A 24,453-nucleotide genomic window follows, 5' to 3' on the forward strand; every position below is an offset into this window, starting at 1 on the left:
TGTGAATCACTGGATAAAAACAGGGTCCATGGAATATCAGTGACAACAAGTCTTCAGCGATTTTCAGTATTGCCTGTTTCCTCTGAGTTGTAAATCAGTTTGAAGTCTCAGAATAATTTTTTTAATACCTCCTTCTATTTTCGTTTTTAACATTTGACAGAATGACAAGAATTAGGTTAGAATGTTACAGAATGACAAGAATTAGGTTAGAATGTTACAGAATGACAAGAATTAGGTTAGACTGTTACAGAATGACAAGAATAAGGTTAGACTGTTACAGAATGACAAGAATTAGGTTAGAATATTACAGAATGACAAGAATTAGGTTAGAATATTACAGAATGACAAGAATTAGGTTAGAATATTACAGAATGACAAGAATTAGGTCAGAATATTACAGAATGACAAGAATTAGGTTAGAATGTTACAGAATGACAAGATTAGGTTAGAATATTACAGAATGACAAGAATTAGGTCAGAATATTACAGAATGACAAGAATTAGGTTAGAATGTTACAGAATGACAAGATTAGGTTAGAATATTACAGAATGACAAGAATTAGGTCAGAATATTACAGAATGACAAGAATTAGGTTAGAATGTTACAGAATGACAAGAATTAGGTTAGAATATTACAGAATGACAAGAATTAGGTTAGAATATTACAGAATGACAAGAATTAGGTTAGAATATTACAGAATGACAAGAATTAGGTTAGAATGTTACAGAATGACAAGAATTAGGTCAGAATATTACAGAATGACAAGAATTAGGTTAGAATGTTACAGAATGACAAGAATTAGGTTAGAATGTTACAGAATGACAAGATTAGGTTAGAATATTACAGAATGACAAGAATTAGGTTAGAATATTACAGAATGACAAGATTAGGTTAGAATATTACAGAATGACAAGAATTAGGTCAGAATATTACAGAATGACAAGAATTAGGTCAGAATATTACAGAATGACAAGAATTAGGTTAGAATGTTACAGAATGACAAGAATTAGGTCAGAATGTTACAGAATGACAAAAATTAGGTTAGAATGTTACAGAATGACAAGAATTAGGTTAGAATGTTACAGAATGACAAGAATTATGTTAGAATATTACAGAATGACAAGAATTATGTTAGAATATTACAGAATGACAAGAATTAGGTTAGAATATTACAGAATGACAAGATTAGGTTAGAATATTACAGAATGACAAGAATTAGGTCAGAATATTACAGAATGACAAGAATTAGGTTAGAATGTTACAGAATGACAAGAATTAGGTTAGAATATTACAGAATGACAAGATTAGGTTAGAATGTTACAGAATGACAAGAATTAGGTCAGAATATTACAGAATGACAAGAATTAGGTTAGAATATTACAGAATGACAAGAATTAGGTTAGAATGTTACAGAATGACAAGAATTAGGTTAGAATATTACAGAATGACAAGAATTAGGTTAGAATATTACAGAATGACAAGAATTAGGTTAGAATGTTACAGAATGACAAGAATTAGGTTAGAATATTACAGAATGACAAGAATTAGGTTAGAATATTACAGAATGACAAGAATTAGGTTAGAATATTACAGAATGACAAGAATTAGGTTAGAATATTACAGAATGACAAGATTAGGTTAGAATGTTACAGAATGACAAGAATTAGGTCAGAATATTACAGAATGACAAGAATTAGGTTAGAATATTACAGAATGACAAGAATTAGGTTAGAATGTTACAGAATGACAAGAATTAGGTTAGAATATTACAGAATGACAAGAATTAGGTTAGAATATTACAGAATGACAAGAATTAGGTTAGAATGTTACAGAATGACAAGAATTAGGTTAGAATATTACAGAATGACAAGAATTAGGTTAGAATATTACAGAATGACAAGATTAGGTTAGAATATTACAGAATGACAAGAATTAGGTTAGAATATTACAGAATGACAAGAATTAGGTTAGAATGTTACAGAATGACAAGAATTAGGTTAGAATATTACAGAATGACAAGAATTAGGTTAGAATATTACAGAATGACAAGAATTAGGTTAGAATATTACAGAATGACAAGAATTAGGTTAGAATATTACAGAATGACAAGAATTAGGTTAGAATATTACAGAATGACAAGAATTAGGTTAGAATATTACAGAATGACAAGAATTAGGTCAGAATGTTACAGAATGACAAGATTAGGTTAGAATGTTACAGAATGACAAGAATTAGGTTAGAATATTACAGAATGACAAGAATTAGGTTAGAATGTTACAGAATGACAAGAATTAGGTTAGAATGTTACAGAATGACAAGAATTAGGTTAGAATATTACAGAATGACAAGAATTAGGTTAGAATATTACAGAATGACAAGAATTAGGTTAGAATATTACAGAATGACAAGAATTAGGTTAGAATATTACAGAATGACAAGAATTAGGTTAGAATATTACAGAATGACAAGAATTAGGTTAGAATGTTACAGAATGACAAGAATTAGGTTAGAATGTTACAGAATGACAAGAATTAGGTCAGAATGTTACAGAATGACAAGATTAGGTTAGAATTTTACAGAATGACAAGAATTAGGTTAGAATATTACAGAATGACAAGAATTAGGTTAGAATATTACAGAATGACAAGAATTAGGTTAGAATGTTACAGAATGACAAGAATTATGTTAGAATATTACAGAATGACAAGAATTAGGTTAGAATATTACAGAATGACAAGAATTAGGTTAGAATATTACAGAATGACAAGAATTAGGTTAGAATATTACAGAATGACAAGAATTAGGTTAAAATATTACAGAATGACAAGAATTAGGTTAGAATGTTACAGAATGACAAGATTAGGTTAGAATGTTACAGAATGACAAGATTAGGTCAGAATATTACAGAATGACAAGAATTAGGTCAGAATATTACAGAATGACAAGAATTAGGTTAGAATGTTACAGAATGACAAGAATTAGGTTAGAATATTACAGAATGACAAGAATTAGGTTAGAATATTACAGAATGACAAGAATTAGGTCAGAATATTACAGAATGACAAGAATTAGGTCAGAATATTACAGAATGACAAGAATTAGGTTAGAATATTACAGAATGACAAGAATTAGGTTAGAATGTTACAGAATGACAAGATTAGGTTAGAATGTTACAGAATGACAAGATTAGGTTAGAATGTTACAGAATGACAAGAATTAGGTCAGAATATTACAGAATGACAAGAATTAGGTTAGAATATTACAGAATGACAAGAATTAGGTTAGAATGTTACAGAATGACAAGAATTAGGTTAGAATGTTACAGAATGACAAGAATTAGGTTAGAATATTACAGAATGACAAGAATTAGGTCAGAATATTACAGAATGACAAGAATTAGGTTAGAATATTACAGAATGACAAGAATTAGGTTAGAATGTTACAGAATGACAAGAATTAGGTTAGAATATTACAGAATGACAAGATTAGGTTAGAATTTTACAGAATGACAAGAATTAGGTTAGAATGTTACAGAATGACAAGAAATAGGTCAAACTATGTAGCTTCAGTTTAACCATAAACTTGCAGATGACAAAATGTCTAAAATGCTATTTCAAACTTCAGCATGACAGATGAAGAGACTGATCAACAGATCATTTCAAAATAGACAAAATCTTTAAAAGAAATTAAAATGGAATAAGCTAGTTAATCTCGAGTGATCTCCCTTAGACTGTGAAATTTCATTGTGTAAAGGATTAGTTTGTAAAGATGAACAAACAGTCTTACAAAAATTGAAAAGTTGATATAAAAAATGTTTACAAATTCGAAGAGCATTTCTTGCAAGATATGGAAACAGTTAAACAAAATGTTTTTTAATAAACTTAAAAATGAAGATACAAGATTTAATTTGAAATTTATCAGTTTTCAAAATGCATGTTCATAGAGTAAGTAAAATATAAAAATTTAATTTAAATTGAAACTAAAAATTACCTTGGTTTTATTATATTTTATGTACATTTTCTTGCATTTAGTATTAAATTTATATATTATTTAGCAATTAATGATAGATACATAATTTTCAATTAAATATTTTTAAAAAGTGCAACAAAAAATTAAATAACTTTATTCAAATGCAATATTTTTAAATCCTCTACAAAAGTGTTTAGAATGAATTAAGGAACAGATTTTATGTAGGTTTCATTGACATTCTGTAGATAACGAGAAAAAAATCCAAATAAAAATTTAAAATATCGAAAAACAAGAGACATTTAAGAACCAGAGAATAATGTCCTCACAAAGCAAAAGATAAACAGAAGTAGTAGAAAACATTTTGTTTTTCGGGTAGGACAGTTTGTCACCCTGAAGAATATTTTGTCAAGAATATGGAAAGTTCTTTGAAAGAAAATCTGTTTATTGAAATTCTGTCTGCTTTGCTGCAGTTTTTCCCGACTTGCAGCACAATCATAGATACATGATTAAACAGGGCAAATAAATAAACATGATTATTTTTTTCCGAACACAAAAATATTTGAAAACCAAAGCATTTATTGTATAAAAACGTATCAGTATATATTTGTAAAAACATTTATTGAAAAGTCTAAGAAAATATAATTTTAATAAACAGTTTTTGAATTGAAGCAACATTGGATTTTTTTCCAAACAATTTAATAATTTAAATGAAAAATTTTCAGAAATAAAGCAACATTGGATTTTTTTTTTTTTTCTGAAACATTTTTTGAATTAAAGTAAAATTACCACTGTAACAAAATATAGTTTACATTTTTTGGCGGGGGGGAGCACTTGTTCAAGAGTCAACAGTATATTAGTTTTAATTTTTAAATTAATAAGCAATTTAAATGGAGAAAAGTGCCACCTGGTGACAGTTTAGTGAAAAGCACTAAAAAAAATGGCCGCCATCTGTGTAATGCAAAAGTGTCTAAAATCCTATGCATTTTACCAGCATAAAGGTTGTTCTAAAGATAAATCGATTATGCTGGTATGATCATGTGAAGCATTCACTCTGATAAATTCTTACAGAAGCATGGATGTCTTGAACCACAAGATGTTTGGTTGGCCAAGGAAAACTTGGAAGTAAACGATTGGGCAAGATTGTACAGAGTAGAATTTAGAGTCAACTGATTTGCTGAACTGTAAGAACTGGAGAGTAAGTTTGAGTAAGGGAACAGTGATGATAAATGAAAAAAAGGAAAATTAGTTTCAATTGCGAAACATGTTCTTACTGTGAACATTTTACAAGAAGGAACCAGAGACTGAAATTCAATTGAGCATTTTCTAAAGAAATAACTATAGACCAGAGAAAGACTGACAACATCTTCCTGTGAGAAATGCGTTATCAAGACTGGATAAATATAAAAATATTTATAAGATACATGACTGAATTGTTGAAGTTTCTACTTTATGTATATGTGTGATCAAGACTTCAACAGGTTCAAGACTTATATCAGCCAGAGAACTGACTAAAAACAATGAGTCCATTCTGCAACAGCAATAATGATTTTTTTTGTTATTTCTTTTCTTTTTAGGCAAATATCCTGTCAATATTTTTGCATGAGTTGTTGGCATCATGTAAAGAACAACTGTCCAATAACCAACAGGACAATGTCCATTGTCTTTTGGGACTCCTCAAGAAATCGGGATCAAGAATGCTCTTCTCAACGGAAACTTATGTACCACCCGACAAAGCAAAAATTGATCAGGTATTTTCATTAGAGTTTTGAATCAAACTTTTTAAATGAACCTTTTTTCAAAATTTTTGAGATGAGGATAATTTGGTTAATTTGGCCTTTTATTCTTGTCTTGCTTATTTTCATAATGTTTTGGTTGATGCAACCTCTGACCTTCTACAGATGCACCTTTTAAAACTTACGAAGCTTTGTTAAACTTGGGGTCTATACAAAATTTTGAAATGAACAAAACTTTAGTATCTTTATTGGACATAAGAACTTCTACAGAATTTGGGACTGAATGAGAACATACATATAGGTTCCCATTTTGATATCAAAATTCTTAAACACAAAAAGATGCACCTTCTGAGAATAACAACTAAGATGAGAACATCAGTCTGAATAATACAAATAAGGAGTTCTTGATATATATATAAATTGACAACATCTTGAAATTTGGAATATAGACTTTTTGTCATTTATTTGTATATGCTCTGTAGTTACATTGAGCTTCATTAATTAAAGGATTAATATGAATAAAGGGTGAAGTATAATTGAATAAACATATTTCCCATATATATATATATATATATATATATAAAACATGCTTATTCAATTATATTTCACCCTTTATTTATACGAATTTTTTAATTGATGAAGCTTGATGTAACTACACGCTCCCTCTCTTGAGTTGAGCATATTGGGAAGGTATATACAAACTACCATTAGTGTATGAAGCGACGTTCTTTGTGTAAACAAATTGAGCTTAGGTATTTGGACAATGTCAAAACATTGTTAATTCACTGTCTGCATAGCAGCAGCCATATAGCGCAATGGTTAGAAGCTCTGACTATCATTTGGGCGATCGGGTCTTGATCCTGTCTTGAGGTAGTTGCTTGTCTAGCTACACTGATGAGCTGTGAAACAGCGAAACAGTACTATATGTGGATGACTATATATATATATACACTAGTGGGGTAGGGATTCGCCTGGGCATAAAATATGTTTAAATATTATTTTAATTTGTCCAGATTTTATCTATATGATTATTGTTGTGATTTAAAAAAAAAAAAAAAAGTATATAGGTGCCATCAGCTAGAACCGAAATTGTAGCATTCAAAGCTGGTGACGTTACCACTGTACAAATGTGACACGCATATGAACCAATTAAAAATAAACTTTTGACCCATTTTTGACCCCTTAAAAACAATTTTAATTGGCTTAAGACCCATAAAAGAATGGCCTGTAAAAAATCCAATCATTTGAGGCCCAACTTTTAGTTTTGGAGGAGATAGTTTGAAAATATGGAGACAGACAGACAGACAGACAGACATAGCTTTTTATATATTAGATACACACACACACACACACACACACACACACACACACACACACACACACACACCAAGAAAATGTTGCTTTGCATGGGACTGAATGAAGCTCATTAAACAATATTAATTACTTCTTTTATTCTTATTTATTACATTTCATAACATTCAATTTGTGAGCGGGGTGGGGTTAACAATATACTCAGCATTGATTGGGGGGGGGTGACAATTTGAATTTTCTTTTTGTGTTATATTGAAATTGGGACATAATCAAAATTAATCTAACCTCAAAACAACTTAAGCTCTAATCAAATGCAACTGAGCTCTAGATTAAAAGAACAATTTATAAATGATATTGTACACAAATATCCCAATTAATAATAATAAAATCAAACTCATTATTTATCCTTAGAAATTTATGACCTAATGTTTTGGGGGTTGGGGAGGAGTTGTTTTTACTAGAAAGTAAAAACAACTCCTCCCCAACCCTCAAAACATTAGAAAGAACCGTTATAAGTTTAAATGCTTATACTTATAATAAATAAAGCTAATAGCTACATTGGTTTTACAACCATTACCCTATCCAGCTGCATCAACATGCATTTTGTAAACTTCGATTTACTAACATCTGCAAAGGCATAACTACCACTCCTTTCTAATTTTAAACAAATTTTAGTTAATAACACTAAAATAAGACATTCCAAAGCCATTTTTTTAAATTAAAAATAATCAAAGCTATCTTATTAAAAACCAGAAACCTGCAATTAATAACATTACGTATGAAACCAGTAACAACATTTTAAAATGCTTAATGTTATACAATTTTACTCTGTGATACCAATTCTGATGTATTTGAATTTAAATTGTTAACATTTTCTTTTTAAGTGTAACTAATTTTCACAAGTGCATTTCTATTTTATGAATTCTTTTTGTTTCTCCATCTTTTTTGTTCATATGTTTTTGCCATGTGAAGATGATTCAACAAAGAATCGAAAATGTTTGTGATACATATGGAACTTACATTAATTCTTTTGATTACAAAAAAGGTATAATTAAGCATAAACTTTAAAAGAAAAGAAGAATATAGGCATGATTACATAAATCCGAAAATATATATATATATATATATATATATATATATATGTCTTTTTTTTTCTGGTGATATTTTCATCTGATCCTTTGATATTGCAATTGTCAATTTTTTGTTTTTTTGTTTTGTCATCTTCAGGAAATAAAAGGCGTGTTTGATCAAGTCGAAGAAGAAAAGCAAGAATGGCTCAAACGAAGGCATCAGAATTTAAGCAGGTAAGATTTTTTTTTTTTTACATTTTGGATTAAATTCCATTTGAAATGATCCTTGCAAAATGAACTATGATTTTTGTTTTTAAGTAGCTTACTGTTTACTTTCTTATTATACGATGATGCCTCCATTCAGTCTTGAAAGACAAAGGATAACCTCTGTAGGGGCAGCTGTGCGTGTAATTGTGAGGTAAGCGTTGCACAATCTCCAACCACACCTCTCCTAAATCGGCACTGTTTGAGTTCAGTGGCAAGAAGTCCAGGACCACTAGAAACAATGCCGAGATAAGCGGAGAGCACATACAGAACCTGGAAATCCCAAATGATCACCCATTTAGTACTGACCAGGTTCAATGTTGCTTAAATTCGGCAATCCAGCGCGGGAATTGTTGTGTCAATGTGATTATGCCGTACATATGGCATAATTACATATTCATAATTGCTCGGGTTCATACCTACAAGAACTTAGTGAGGAATCAAATGTTCTTAAGGCAATTATATTATATGTGGTTATAGATATGAAGCAGACTCATCTACCTTGGAGGGGATTACAAAAGGGACATAATCCTGATCAGATTCTTGAAATATGAATTTAGTGACATGTATGTAAAATGCTGCAGCACTGCAACCAATCATATTTGCTGCAAAGTTTGTAAGTTATTTTTCTAACTGAATGAATATGGAAAATGGACATTAGGTTTACTTTCTACAGCATCGTAACTCTCACTTCTGTCCTTTAGTCCTCACATTCCATGAGCTACATTTTTGACAAAGGAGCAGAAATTGCTGTTTTCTGGGTTGAAATCTATTCCATCTAACACATATCGTTGGTTACTTTTTGACCTTAAAGTGGTGTATTTTTGTTTCTTACATCAAGTGGCTTCATATCTTGTCTGAAACGATTTCCATAAATTTTATTTTTATTCTTCAATCCCTGGAAGATTATCTGCAGTTCATCGTGTAGGCATTTTGAATCGTGTTGGTTTGGTGACATCTTGCAGCAATTTTTTCCACTTGTGAAGTCTCTTCACCTGACATTTGATTAATCAAGTGAACATAACTCTTCTTGAGAATGATACTGATTGCCTTATTACACCAGATGCATATAACTATAGACTTTTTTTTTTTTTTTTTTTTTTTTACATTATTTGGATTATTTCGACAACCGTTCTCATCTTGAGCATTAATCATTCTTGCTAGTTTTTGGTATATATTTTTTGAGACTTTCCAGTTTTTGTATTAATTTGGATTTGTGTCGATTTGATATTATTTTTCTCAATTTTGGGGATGAGGATTGATAATTTGTATTTGGATTATTCTTTCATATCTTGAGTGGTATTTTCATAACACTCAAGATGAGAACAGTAGTCTGAATAATCCAAATTATCAATCCTCAATACCCAAAATTCAGAAACATAATATTGATTTTACTATATCCCATGACTGTATCGAATGCATCTTTTATTTCATGGAAATGATAAAGCCACAAAGGATTTGACAATTGCAATATCACCAGACAGGACAGGACAAAATTACACACGCACACACACACTATGTAAAAATATTAACACAAAACCATACTTTAAAATGTTCATTGTTTTCAGTATGTCGATCCAAAGGATGGGTCTCAATCATAGGATGAATTTTTATTTGTAATCGGTTTTATACAGAGGCATGAGACAGAGGAGTAAGATATGAAAAGGAAAACAAAAAGGGGAGAGTCAGAAAAAGAGAAAAAAGTATGTTACAATCATTTGATACCTATGTATGTCTGTATTTAGTTGTGTGTATATATGTGTATATGCATATATATGTGTGTTATGTGTATATATATGTATATCTAGTTATAGAACCTGAACCATGTCTATAGGTACACACATAATTCATTAAGTTTATAATTCCTAAAGTTATCCTAGATAAGTTTCAGCAATGATTCTCAAGTCATTAATGGTGCAAATTTTCAAGGCAGCCACATAACTAAGCTTTGAATAATCCTACTTGAGCCTGTATCTCTTGAGTTACTCTGTTTTTATCAGAAATCATTATTTTTGACTTGTATTCCTTGAAGGACATTCATTTCAATCTTTATTTTTTGATTCACAAAAATTCTTTAAAATAAATTTTTTTTTCTCTCTTTTCAGGATTCTTTATGCAAAGAATGAAAGTCTAATCAAAAGTCTCGCAGACTCTGCAATGGAAGTGACGCAGCAAGTTTTCCGGATGCAAAACAAGGAACGGAAAGAACTGGTGACTCACTTGAAGCAATCTATGACGGATAAAATCCAAATTAAAAAATCTTGGCAGGACTTGGTCCAACAACTTACACACGAAAAGTTTGTTTGCAAAATTTTTTTTTTCCTCTTTCTTCTTTATCTTATGTTTCTCTTTCTTTTTTATTTCTGTCTTTTTCTTTATCTTATGTTTCTCCCTTTTTTTCTTTTCTTTATTTGTTCCTTTTTTTTCTTTTTTCCCTTCATTTTATGACTGTTTTTAATTCAATTTTTATAATGGTTACAATTTCTAATTATTGACAACTTGTATTAAAAGTCCTTTTTCTTCTTTCATTCTTTCTTGTTTTTTTTTCTTTGTTGAATTTTATTTCTTTGATTCTTTGCTTTCTTTGCTGAACTTTATTTTTTTGATTCATCTGCTTTAATTCAATTTTACAAATATTTATATGTTTCTAGTGATTAAATAATAACAGCAAATTCATGTGGAAAACTTAAATTACAAAACTAAAAAACTCAATTGCTGTACAAGTAAAAAAAAAAATCTTACTGAATTCAGAACAACTCGACAAAAAGTTATAATCAAGAAATGTTTATGTATTGATATTTTTGTATTGATATTTTTGTATTGATATTTTTGTATTGATATTTTTGTGGACTATTATCCTCATCTTCATAGTTGTTTCAGCCAACTATTCCTCTGACTTTCTTCAGATAATTAATCATGACGGGACTCATGGTGCAATGGATAGAGTCGTTAAGTCTCTATGATTCCATTGCGGTTTCAATCCTGCCCAAAGCAGGCCAGAGGATTAGTTGGCTGAAACATGGTGAAACAACAACTATGGAAGGCAGTAATTACTGGAGATACAATTACAAGACTCAGCATTCCTATTCCATCGTGGTTAATCACCTGAAGAAGGCCAGAGAAATAGTTGGCTGAAACATGGTGAAACAACAACTATGGAGATGAGGGTAGCCGTCCGCAAACAATGAATATATAAATTATGGAACCTCATCTCAAATGATAAAAAAAAAATATAAGAAATGTCTATGATTAAATGTTTTTATGATTGCAAAGTAACACTAAAAACAACAGAAAAGATAATACAGAAAAAAGTATACATTAGCAGAAAGGATTGAGAAAATGGATATAATTACTGTATGATAACATTCTTCTTTTTATCTAAGTATACTGGGAAATTAAAAGAACGGACGGTGCCTATAGTAAATTATGGATGGATGTTCGTCCATTGGAATGACAATGACCGTCTAATCATCCTGTAGTGATGATGGATGACACATGCTGAATTGTGAAGCAAGGTTTGCGCAATCACTAACTAATCTTATCCTGAGTGGCATTGTGTGATTCCACCAGAAAGGAGAGGTCTAGGATGACTTGAAGCAATGCTGAGATAAGTGGAGAACGTATACAGCACCTGGTATTTTTAAATGGTCACCCATTTTCGTACCGACTAGGCTCAGCGATGCTTAACTTTGGTGATCTATGTCATAAGTTGTAATATTGCTTAAAAAACATTTTCTTACTTTTCTCGTCTTTCTCTCCTCCATTTTTCTTCTCTTGTGTTTCCTCTAGTGAAAGTGACACGTTCAAGCTTAGTCAGGGCTACTGCATCACTTTCACTAATATTCTTAAGAAAAGTATAATTCTATATATCCTCCCTCCAGCTATGGGTTAAATAGTAGGTTGGATAAGCTTTCAAAATTTAATTGTGCAACTAGTCTCCAAGAATGAAAACCCTGAATTAACACCCTTCTCTCTCTCTCTCTCTCTCTTCCTCTCTCTCTCTGTTTATCCCCATATTGTTTCCGGTTGTCCTGAACTTCCCAAAACAAAAATATTTACACTATCACCAACCCTAAGTCCGAATGACTAGCACCCGCCTCAACAAAACTCCTCATAATCGCCAAAGTTAAGGGAGTTGGCATTTGCGATAAATTATTAGTTTGTTTTTCTTTCTCTACTGTTAACTATTCTGTACTTTATCCGGGTTAGGTACTTGCATTCTAGTTTTTAGTCTTTTTCTCAACTTATTTAATTTTTCTGGCCTAGTTTTCATTTCAGCATTTGCATATATAATGAAACTTTCTATCACTGGATTTAAGCGATATTGGTTCATGAAAAGTGTGGTTGATGATTACTTAACCCTTGCTTCACATACAATCTTCACGCAGACCTTCTTACCGTCATTCTCTCAAGACAAGCTTCTTTCCGATTCCTCGTCTTTTCTTTATTCTTCATTTCTTCTTTTTAATGTTGTTGCTCTCCTTCCTCCTCCTCTGTTAACAATCACTTTATTCGTCTGTTTTTTTTTTTCTCATTCTCTCTTTCAGAGCGATCTGGTTTTGTGCCAACTCTTATCCGTCTTCCTGGCAACTTGATCCCACCGAAGGGCCATGCAGAATCCGAAAACGATTACAACGATGTCATTTGGGAATTGATAAAAAATATATAAATCAAAATTTTCGTGATAAATTAGGTAAGTCCCCTTTTTAAAAAGTTAAATGTTGTTTGTGGCCCTTCAAGCAAGGGAGAATCACTTGAAACACTCCAACTTCAAAGGTAATTCTGAGGGTACTGAAGTAATTTTCACAGGTGACAACTATGTGATGGTAAATGCTGACAAGGTATTCACAAGAAGTTTAACTTTGAATATAAGTAAATATTTGGCGATTTTTTTTTTTTTTTTTTTTTTTTTTTTTTTTATCTAGACAAGATTCAGCTAATACTTGTGTGTGCATAGTTGGTGACACGCAAACTAAAAAATCAAATAAAATAACACCCAAAGCAAAAAAAAAAAGGAAAAAAAACACATTCAAACCAGACACCAACTCAAAGAATATCAATTGATTCCCTCTCTTGAAGCTTACATTCACAAATATCCATGAAGTAACCTAGATGATGTAGAATCTTTTCTTGTAGTAAACTCCCTGGATGTTCTAGCAGGAAGTGAAAAGGCACCCTTACCTCAAAAGGAATGTTAAATAGACTGAATTCATGTTCATAAGTAACTTCTATGTGATCATAAACTCTTAGAAAATATTAGCAGCAAGTCTGACCTTAAATGTAAAGTAATTGTTTTTTCTATTTCTTTACATTTATTTTTTTTATTTATAATATATATATTTTTTTTTTATTCAATTTTTTTAATTCAATTTTCACCCCAAACAAGGCACAGTGCTACTATGAAGCAGAGGGCTACTATCGGGGACTTAATTTGCAGGGGCATTATGAAGGGAGATGAGTAGAAAGATGTTTGTTCACATTACACTTGAACTTCTGCATATCAATACAGTTGGGAAAGCAGAATCCCGGAATGGAGTTCCAAAGACCTGCAGTTCTGGGGAAGAAACTATTGGAGTAAAAGGCTTTCTTGCACCTAGGGATCTCTACTGTAAAGGGATGAGACTTAGTAGCTTGTCGGGTTTAGTTACGTCGAGGAGGTACAAGTGTTTGCAGTTCGTCAGAGCATTCACCATTAAAGTATTTGTAGAACAGGCAGAGGGATGCAACATCTCGTCGATGGGACAGAGGCTGAAGCCTAGATGACAGTTCAGGACCTATCAAGTTGGCGACTCTCTTTTGAACCCTGTCCAGGAGCGAGAGACAAGAAGCAGATGCACCAGCCCAGATGTGACAACAGTACTCCATACATGGGCGAATGGTTGCCTTATAGAGGTACGGGATACTGTCAGGCATAAGTAGTTTTCTAGCACGGTAGAGGGAGCCAACCTTCCTTGCAGCAGCCTTGGCAATGCTCTCAATGTATCTATTCCAGTTCATATTCCCTGTAAACATTAGACCGAGGAGTTTAAAAAAAGTACTTTCAGGCAATGTGTTCTTGGCCATTGCTATTGGTGGTAGAGAAGGTTTCTTGTAGTTATTGAAGGAAACAAGCTTAGTCTTAGCAGCATTGAATGTGACCAACCATTTTTGTCCCCATTCCACTACAGATTGGAGGTCATCCTCTAGTGTTTCTGCCATTTCTTTAAATATGTGTTCATTTGTTTTCCCCTCATATTTGTTATAGAGAGTGGTGTCATCAGCAAATATACCCATCTCCGAAACAATTTTATCAGGGAGATCATTTATGAATATCAGGAATAATAGAGGTCCAAGGATGGACCCCTGAGGTACTCCTGCATTTATGTCATATTGTTTAGATGTACAACCGTCGAGGACAACTTGGATTTTTCTCTTACTTAAGAAGGATTTAATTACATTATGAATTCTTCCAGTGATTCCATATGATCTAATTTTCCTTAGAAGACCATCGTGCCATACCCTGTCAAAAGCCTTAGATATATCAAGGGCCACCGCTCTACCCTCCCCTGTTTTGTCCAATGAACGGTATATACGTTCAGAAACTACAGTTAAGATATTTGCTGTTGAACGGGCTTGTCTGAATCCATATTGTTTGTCAGTCAGGAGTTTAGCAGCTGTTAGGTGCTGGACTAGGGCTTGATTAACTAATGACTCAAATATTTTGGCGAAAAGCGGGAGGAGGCTAATGGGGCGATAATTTAGTGGGTCAGTTCTTTCACCAGAATTCTTGAAGACTGGTACCACAGAAGCGGTTTTCCAGCAGTCGGGAAAGCAAGATTCGTTAAGGCATTTATTGTAAAGTTTGGAAAGAACTGGAGCAACCTCGGCAGAGCATTTTTTTAATAGCACAGCCGGGATGAGATCTGGTCCCCATGCTTTTGAGGTGTCTACGTTTTTTATAATAGCATGTACCTGAGAAGGGGTGATTTTCAAATCGTCTAGTGTGGCATCTGTTCACAGAGAAAAATTAGGGAGGAAGTGGTGTACCGGGTTCAGTGCGGAGTTTGAGGCAAACCGACTGGCAAGCAGATTAGCCTTGTCAGTTGCCGTGCAAGCAACCTCATGATTGTTTGATAGTGGGGAAATAGTTGACTGCCCATTATTTACTATGCTGTTGTAGATTTTCCAAAAATCCCGGGTTTCTAATTTCTGTGCTTCGATGCATTTTCTGGTGGTTTCAGAGTAATCTGTCTTAGCTGTCTCTATCACTCTCTTACAATTATTTCTAGCTCCTATAAACTTCTGTTTATTTGAGCTGGACTTATGTCGGTTGAATCTGCGGAACGTATGCTGCCTTTGACAAATGGCAGCTACACAAGCAGAAGTAAACCATTGGGAAGTGGGGCTTGCTATAGAATTTTCGTGCGGGAACATGTGCTTCAATTGCAGTTTTGAACCATTCAGTGGTCTCATTTGCACACTGTTCCGCTGGAAGAGTAAAGATATTTTGCCATGGGGCATCTCTGATGAGCTCTCTGATGGATTCCCAATCAGCCTTTTTGTAATACCTCGTTGTTTTAAGTAGTGGGTCTTCAGTTTTAGGACGAGAATTTAGGCTGATTTCTACCATTATCACAGCGTGATAAGCATTCCCGAGTGGGCTGTGGGCATTTGTTGTACAATCATCGGGAACCGTTGTCAGAAAGAGATCTAGAAGTGAGGCATGTTGATCTTGCTGGTCTGGGAAATGTGTTGGAAATGTAACCAACTGAGATAGGGAATGGGATATAGAGAAGCTATGTGTTGTGCTACCAGCTATTCTGTGTGATTAGAGAATCCTAGCCAGTTACTGTGATGGATATTGAAGTCACCAAATACATGTACTTGTGCGCTAGTATCGAGGGAGAGTGCTATATCTATGCTGTCTGACTTTGTTTATTAGGGTACAGTCTTGGGTTGAGGGAGAGAGGTAGAGAAAATACAAGTAGCTAATATTGTGTTGCATATTTAGTCTGAAACACATAAAGGCCTGGCCCTCTGATTCTAGTTTTATTTCTCTAGTCAGGGGAGGGTGTTACGAATATAGACTCCAAGCCAATGCATATGTCTGTCCAAGTCCTTACGGTAGAGTGGGAGATAACCAGGCATGTTAAAGTGGTTAGAGGGAATGGAGGAGTGAAGGTTAGTTTCACTTAATGCTAAGATATCCGGGGTGTTTACAAGGAGAAATGACTCAACATCATCTAAGTTAGTTCTAAGCCTGCGGATATTCGTAAATGCAAGCCTCAAGGGAGGAGGCAGGTTGGTTTTCTTTGAGTTTGGTCCTGGTTTAAACGTAACTTTGGCTTGAGCTGTCATTTCATTTTATTTCATTTAAAAGTTTCAGTTAGGGTGAGTGAGTGAGGGGGTGCTGGACAAGTGGTTGTGCAGAATACCAGACCTGCAATACAAGTAGACCATCAGCTGTCCTCACCCACGGGATTGTAGCCTCAGGAAAGCCTGCCGGGGATGAGTGCAGGGTCCCTTTCCATGCGCGACATGGCACTACAAACATTCCGATATTATACAACTGTTGATGGAGCAGCCGCTCTAAGCGCTACCAAAGAGTTAGGGCTCCTGTACTATCAGTTGGAAACAGCAGCCAGGAACTGTCAATCCGGTACCCTCAATCCATTAGACAAAGCCAGCCCAGTCCAACTGCACCGACATATATGGCACTGAAGCACCCCGCTGTGTCCAGTTTAGGGGGATGGGATGTGGCGGGAGTGGGGAAAAGCGGCGTTCATTGCCCTAGTCAGGAAACAATTATTTATTTGTTTTAATGTTTCTTTTTATATAGACTTCATCTTCTATTGCATAGTCTTTTAAGGTGGTCATGGATAATGTATATTCAGTTGCTTTAATTGGAATGCTTTAGATAATGGAGAATATATAGAAACTGAACTAAATTGGAATCTCGCCACTGGATGCAGTTTCATTTTATACTTATGACTGCTTCTTTTTAATCCATAGATGAGACCCAAACAGGTACTACCGCTCCTCTGGGTTAGTTGATCTGGAAATATTGGCAACTAATGTGATACCCATAACTGGGAGTAAAAAAAGTCTTGAGTAGTTAATAGTCTAAAAGTAAGGTAGATAGAAAGGGCTGGGAATATGGATTCCAGAGTGGAAAGATGAATGTGGGACACCTTAAGCAACGGTGTTCAACATAGTTTTTAATATCATGCTCAGAACCTATGATGATGATGATACAACTACTACTACTCTCTAATATAATAATAAAGTGTTTCTGTTTCAGTAGATATCTATATTCTTATGCCTATAACATAAAGTAATTCAGTACATGTTCAAGCAAACGTTTTGATTTGATTGTATTATGTGGTTATTCACATTTTTACTTTTTGTTTTCAATATTTTGTTGTATTTGATCCAAATTATATTCTTTTATATATATAATGTATGTGTGGTGTGTGATGTATGACTTTTTATTAAATGAACAATAATTATATGGAGTTGGGAGCATAGAATATTCACAAAGGAAAACTCTATACAAAGTGTTAAGTGTTGAGACATTATGTTGAACAAAGATGGCGGAGAAGAAGCAGTGCAGTATGATCCTGAGTGTAATTGGCAGTAACACCAATGGCGGCGAAAAAGCAGTGCAGTTCAGATCAGATCCTGAGTGTAATTGCCAGTAACAAAGATGGCAGCGAACTGATTGAATCCAAAATTCGACAATTTTTATAGCAACTTTGGAAGCTTTTCATTGGTTGCTCACCATGACTTATAGTTATAAAAACGATCGTCAAGATCATTGGTGTCATACCTTCCATCAGGAGTCAAAAACATTTAACAGAAAAAGGGATATGTTTCAATTGTAACACCATATGCACACACACACACCTTTCAATTGCATCCATTCCCTAACTGACCTTCTCTCTAGAGAAAAATTTGGATGAAATAAATTTTCCTTGACATAAAAACTATTGATTGAAGATGGATTATGTATAAATATAGGTAAGAAACATACACTTTGGTTGCTATATAAATACATCTAGAATTCAACATTTTCAAACTTGGATCAAGTCACTGAAATATGTTATACTCCATTTTCTGAAAAGCAAATATATTGTCTGCATGTCGTACCTAAACTGGTGAGTGAAACTGATGATCCAAACTAATTTGTGGAACCAAACATTTTCACCTACCAGATCAGGCTGTCTGAAAATACTGGCTTTATAACTTAAAATGCACTAGAGATTGATGTTATTGTTTTTAGCCTTTCCCTTTGCAAAACTCAATCATGTTCTGCAAAGTCTAAAATAAAGACAACAATTTTTCTCTACAAACCACCTAAACTAAACCCCATGAATAAATATTTGGATACAAAGAACTTGAAGCATAAAAACTTTTTCCTGAAATGAATTTGGCGTTAAATAACCTGAAAAGAGTTGATATGGCTTACCCCACACACACACATACTCTATACACTTCTTTGATTTATTTAGATTTTATTTTATTTATTACATCGATTTTCTTCACAATGCGATTTGGATTGCAGGAACTCTAAAAGAGAAATCTAAACAGTTTTCTCTCTTTTCTTTTTAAAGTTGCATATAATTTCTCAGAATTATGTTTATACAATGCATTTTATTTTTATCTCTATTTTCAGCACATGAAAAAGTTGATCCACCATTGATTTATTTATTTGAAGATGATCACCAAACATCGGATTCAGCAGCGTTGATATACAGATTATATACGAGTGAGAAAATCCAGTAAGTTTTATCAAAAGTTAGATTATATTTTGTTTTCCAAAAAGTAGGTTGTCTGAAAATTTCCGTGGTTAGGAGCCAAATATGTTGAAGATAAATTCATTCAATTCAATTCATTCTCAATTAATTTTTTCTCTTAATTACAAATTTTTACTTTTTTTTCTTTATCTCAATTTTAGCCATGCTCTCCAAAGTCAATTAATATATAAAACAAAAGAATTAATATAAAAATAAAGGAAAATAAATTGAAATATTCACCTTTCCTGACCTAAAATGCACCAAACATTGTTTTTTTTCCTTTCCCTTAACAAAACTCAATCATGTTCTGCAAACACAAGAACAATAATTTTTCTATACTGTAAAAATACATTTATTTTGTTTGAAATTTATATTGAAATTCAAAAATACATTTATTTTGTTTGACCATTATATTGAAATTCATAAATATATTTATTTTGTTTGAAAATTATATTGAAATTCATAAATATATTTATTTTATTTGAAAATTATATTGAAATTCATAAATACATTTATTTTGTTTGAAAATTATATTGAAATTCATAAATACATTTATTTTGTTTGAAAATTATATTGAAATTCAAAAATATATTTATTTTGTTTGAAAATTATATTGAAATTCAAAAATATATTTATTTTATTTGAAAATTATATTGAAATTCATAAATACATTTATTTTATTTGAAATTTATATTGAAATTCAAAAATATATTTTGAGGCAAAGCCTCATCTTCAGTATGTCTTTCTTTTTCTTTTGCCATGTTGTTGTTGCTGGGGCAGAGAATCGGAAAGTAGAAGTCCGTTTGTTTTTACGGTAGTTTTTGAAATCTCGGAACGGTGCGTTAGGTCACACGGGATTCACATTAAAATTTTTTGTTCCTTAGAAGCGCCGGTTGAGTTTGAATAAAATAAATACGTATTATATACGTTAGAAGCCAAAACAACTTATTATTACAAAGTAAACAGACATAAGCAACATAATTTTCAAACAAAATAAATGTCTGTTTATTTTGTAATAATGCGTTGTTTTGGCTTCTAACGTATATAATATGTATTTATTTTATTCAAACTTAACCGGCGCTTCTAAGGAACAAAAAATCTTAACATATATATATATATGTATGTATATATATATATATATATATATATATATATACTAGCACTTCAGCCCGGCGTTACCCGGGTGTTTGGATATGTGTGTTGAGCAAAAAAGAAAAAAAAAAAGTGGAAGTAGGAAGGTAGGCTCAAACCTGTACCGCGAAGGAGGAAAAGAACAGAAAAAAACCTGACGTCTTTGCTGTTAACACCCCCCGCCAAACCAGAAGTGACATACGTTTTAATTAAGGCTAGACAATCGAGAGGAGAGGATGACTTTCAAAAATATTGGCAAAAAAAAGCGATTTCTTCACCCCCCCTGTAGAAAAGTAGAAATGTGCCCAGTTTAAGGTGAAGATATTAATGTTTTTAGCCAATTTTTCAATATTTGTCGTCTGAAAGGTCGAACTTCAAAACGATACTGATCTTGTAAAAATCCGTCACCTCTGTTGAAAGTTTTAGGCAGACATGCAAACATACATACATATTGGTAACTAAAAATTTTCAACCCAAACTGATTAAAAAGCTTGCCCTATCTCTGAATACCCTTTATGTAAAATTTCAAATGTTTAGACCAGAAATTGTCTGAGTAATTTGGTAGATATTGCAGAGGTCAAATTTTTTAAAACTTTGACCCCTATTATGACCCCTTAACATTTATTGTTTTGGGCTCATACCAAATTATTAAGTTAGATCCATGTCCAAGGAACCTATATCTAAAATTTCAAGTGTTTAGACCCAAAATTGTCGGAGGAGTTTGGTAGAGTTCTCAAAGGTCAAATCGTTGAACTTTGACCCCTTAACAGCTAAATTTCTGGCCGAAAACCGATCCCAAAGATTTTCCCAAATCTCAGTACCCTGTATATCAAATATCGAGTCTGTAGACTAAAAATTGACAGAGCTATTGCGTAGGGAAATGTACACAGACACACACACAGACACATTCACTTTTATAGATATATAGATATATATGTTACAAAATATCTGATATTTCCCCAAAACCTCTGGCCTTCATGAAGGGGAGACTAAAACTTGTTGCTATAGTTTCAAATGATCTGAAATAACAGCAAAAGGAGACTTGATTCCAAATATGTTATATCTCTCCTCTTTTGGAAATAGAGTACGATTATGAATATCACTAGTATCAAATAATCTTTATACACTGTGGAATTTACTATGAAAATTAAAGAGGGAAGATTTTTTTTTTTTTTTTTTACATGGAAGTCCCCACTTATCAAGGCCTCAAAACATCGAAAAAACAAAAAAAAAACTAACGTAAGGCAAATGAACGATGTTAAATGTAAAAATCAAAAAAACAAAAAAAAAACAGAAAAACGAACGTTAAAAAAAAAATAATGTGAAAAATGGCTTAAATAAGCCTATTTCGATATTAAAATTTAAAAAATCGGTGGGTACCCGGGTGTTTTTGGGTGTGTGGTCGGGGGTGTTAATGAAAACCTGAGAATAAGTGAAGTAAAAAAAAAAAAAACAGAAAAAATGAACGTTACGTGAAAAATAGCTTAAATAACACTGGGTCAATATTTAAATTTAAAAAATTGAAAGAAAAAAAGACATCTCACATCACGATTCAAACCCAAAATGTTTAGATAATGAACCAACGTGCTAACCAAGTGAGCTAACACAACATACATGAAATTCAGTCAGTTCTTCAACTATTTAAAGTAAATCAGGTCATGACGTCATCTGACACATGCGTAGAACCGGTCGTCATCATGAGAGGACGATTTTGTGGTGAAAAAAATTAACGTTTTTGGCCAATTTTTCGATATTTTTTGGGCGAAGGATGGAGCTTCAATATTATACCGAGTTTTTGAATTTTTCTGTCTGTCGAAAGTTTTTAACGGACACACAAACACACACACATACATACATACATTTTCGCTTTTATATATATATAGATAGATGGATTCCAGCAACTTACTCATGACACACAGGAGACTTACCTGAATTCTTAAATACAGGGCATACTGATGAGGTTTTCCAGGGTGTTGGGAAGCAATTCTCCTTAAGACAACGCTTAAACAGTTTTGTAAGTATGGGAGCAAGTTCTGGTTGAAGCTTTTTCAACACTATAATTGGAATGCCATCAGGGCCAGTTGCTTTACTGGAATCAAGGTTCTTGATTAGCTTGGCGACATCACGCACAGATATTTGTATGCTGCATAGTGTGTTGTCTGTTGTAGGAGGAAATACGGGGAGTTGATGGCCTTGATCGCATAGGGTAGAATTAGCTGCAAAGTTCTTGGCAAATAGTTTGGCTTTGTCTGATGTTGACGAGATGACCTCAGGTCCATTGATGATGGTTGGGATAGAACACACGCTTCTGTTCAGGATCCTGTTTGCTATTTGCCAAAACTGGTGGGAACCAAGCCGCTGATCAGCTACTTTGGATTTAACAGACTGGGCGTAAAGCTCTCTTGCATTTTTTTATTACTCTTTTACAGTGGTTGCTGGCAGTCCTGAAAGCAGCTTTAGTCTCAGTACATCTATTACGTTGATAGCTATGGAAAAAGTGATTTCTGTGCGCGATGGCAGCAGCACATTCAGGGGAGAACCATGGCTGGCTGTTAGGTTTTTGTTGGAATTTTTTGGATGGTATGAATCAGTCTATACCTACAATTAACCATTCCGTCAAGTCTGATACTATAGAGGACACATCCTTTTTAAACATGGAATGCAGAGGTAGATCAAATATGAATGTACGGAAGTTATCCCAGTCAGCCATAGAGTATCGATATACAGTACGGTGGAGAGGTACGTCTGAAGACTTGTTGCATTTCATTTTCATCTTAACTGATACAACCGAGTCGTTGGAAAATCCCAGAGGAGATAGAACGGAAGATGAACATAGTTCAGGGCAAGTTGTGAGGAAAAGGTCTAGAAGGCTTGCATACTGACCGGTAGTATCTGGCACACGGGTGGGTTCATGAACAATCTGAGTGAGGTCATAGGCAATCGAGAAGTCATGACAGAACCTCCCCTCATCATCTATCTTATTTGGGTGGGTGAGCCATTCCACATTGTGGACATTGAAGTCACCACAGATATGAATGTTAGCCGAAGGATGAGCAGACAGGATGTAGTCAATTTTCTCAGATATACTCTTAAAAATAGTAACTCCGCTGTTGTGGGGGCGATAGAGAGCAAATATAAATGCAGTGGTATAAGCAAGTGCAACCCGGAAGCACATATAAGGTAAATTAGGGTCTTCTCTGGAGATATCCCTACCACACGGAAAGCCATCTTTAATGTAGACACATATTCCATGCCCATGGCGATCTTGGGGGTCAGATTTAGATGTTAAGTTAGAGTATCCTTTAATTATGAACTAATCTAGAGAAGTAGTCAGCCCTATGCCAGTTTTGCTTGTGAAGAATATGCCCGGTTTTGTCTCCTGTAATTGTGTTTCAATCTCTGGAAGGTTCGAATGTAGACTCCTGATGTTAGAGGAGACATGGTAGTAGGGGTCTACGTTGGAGGATGGGGTTCTAGGTTTGTTAGTGTTTTTTTCTGGAGATAATTCATGTTGAGGTTTTGGGATTTGTGGAACAGGTCGACAGACTTGGTTAGAGCAGTTTAGAGAGGGAAAATAAGAGAAAAAAACAGAATTTTTTTTTTTGTAGCACATAAGGTAAAGCCGTAACAATTACCCACTAGTATGGCATCGAGAGGCTCTACCAGAGACTACTGCATGGTCCAGAATCCATTTACCAAATGTCAATACAGCAGCCCCAGTACTTTGCACCTGCCGATAGGACAGCCCCCTTAGTGGTTAATCCAAGATTTGGGACCCTGACTATCAGGTGGATAACGTCAGCCCAGATGAAACGTTTACCTCCAGCACCCTTACTAGTGACATGGCCACAAGGATAGACATAGAAACAGAAAATTTCCGACATCTCAGGCTACTGTTCACGCAAGTACTGCCAACCTAGAAAGCAGCTTTTTCTTCACCCTTTGTCAGAAACATCACTCATTGGGAATGAGGACTGAGGAACAAAAAAGAAGTGAGAGTTACTGGAGCTGCCGATAACACATCCACAGTGCATTGTCTACTCTCGTTTTAAAAAAAATAAAAATAAATAAAGGAAAGGTTAAAAAATAAAGAGGTCAGAGATAAAGAGATTAGAAAAAATGTTAGGTACGAGGGACTTATTAATATCTACTTAATATAAGTCCGTTGCTCCATTTCCAATTTAGGAAGATATTTGAAA

At 33.5% G+C, this 24,453-nt stretch overlaps 1 protein-coding gene across 3 annotated transcripts in view; it reads left to right on the forward strand.

Moving 5' to 3' along the window:
• LOC145288529 (lysosomal-trafficking regulator-like) overlaps positions 1 to 24,453 on the forward strand; it is a 402,321-nt gene that overhangs the window by 316,619 nt on the left and 61,249 nt on the right. For all 3 annotated transcript variants that reach the window (XM_080136335.1, XM_080136336.1, XM_080136337.1), the window contains 5 exons: positions 5,545 to 5,718; positions 8,242 to 8,318; positions 10,454 to 10,645; positions 12,896 to 13,041; positions 19,003 to 19,108. In XM_080136335.1, coding sequence (XP_079992461.1) covers positions 5,545 to 5,718; positions 8,242 to 8,318; positions 10,454 to 10,645; positions 12,896 to 13,041; positions 19,003 to 19,108 — 695 coding nt within the window. The remainder of the gene's footprint in view (positions 1 to 5,544; positions 5,719 to 8,241; positions 8,319 to 10,453; positions 10,646 to 12,895; positions 13,042 to 19,002; positions 19,109 to 24,453) is intronic.

This window comes from Euprymna scolopes, chromosome 2 (genome assembly GCF_053919585.1).
Source record: "Euprymna scolopes isolate OS-2025 chromosome 2, ASM5391958v1, whole genome shotgun sequence".
Taxonomy (NCBI): Eukaryota; Metazoa; Mollusca; class Cephalopoda; order Sepiida; family Sepiolidae; genus Euprymna; species Euprymna scolopes.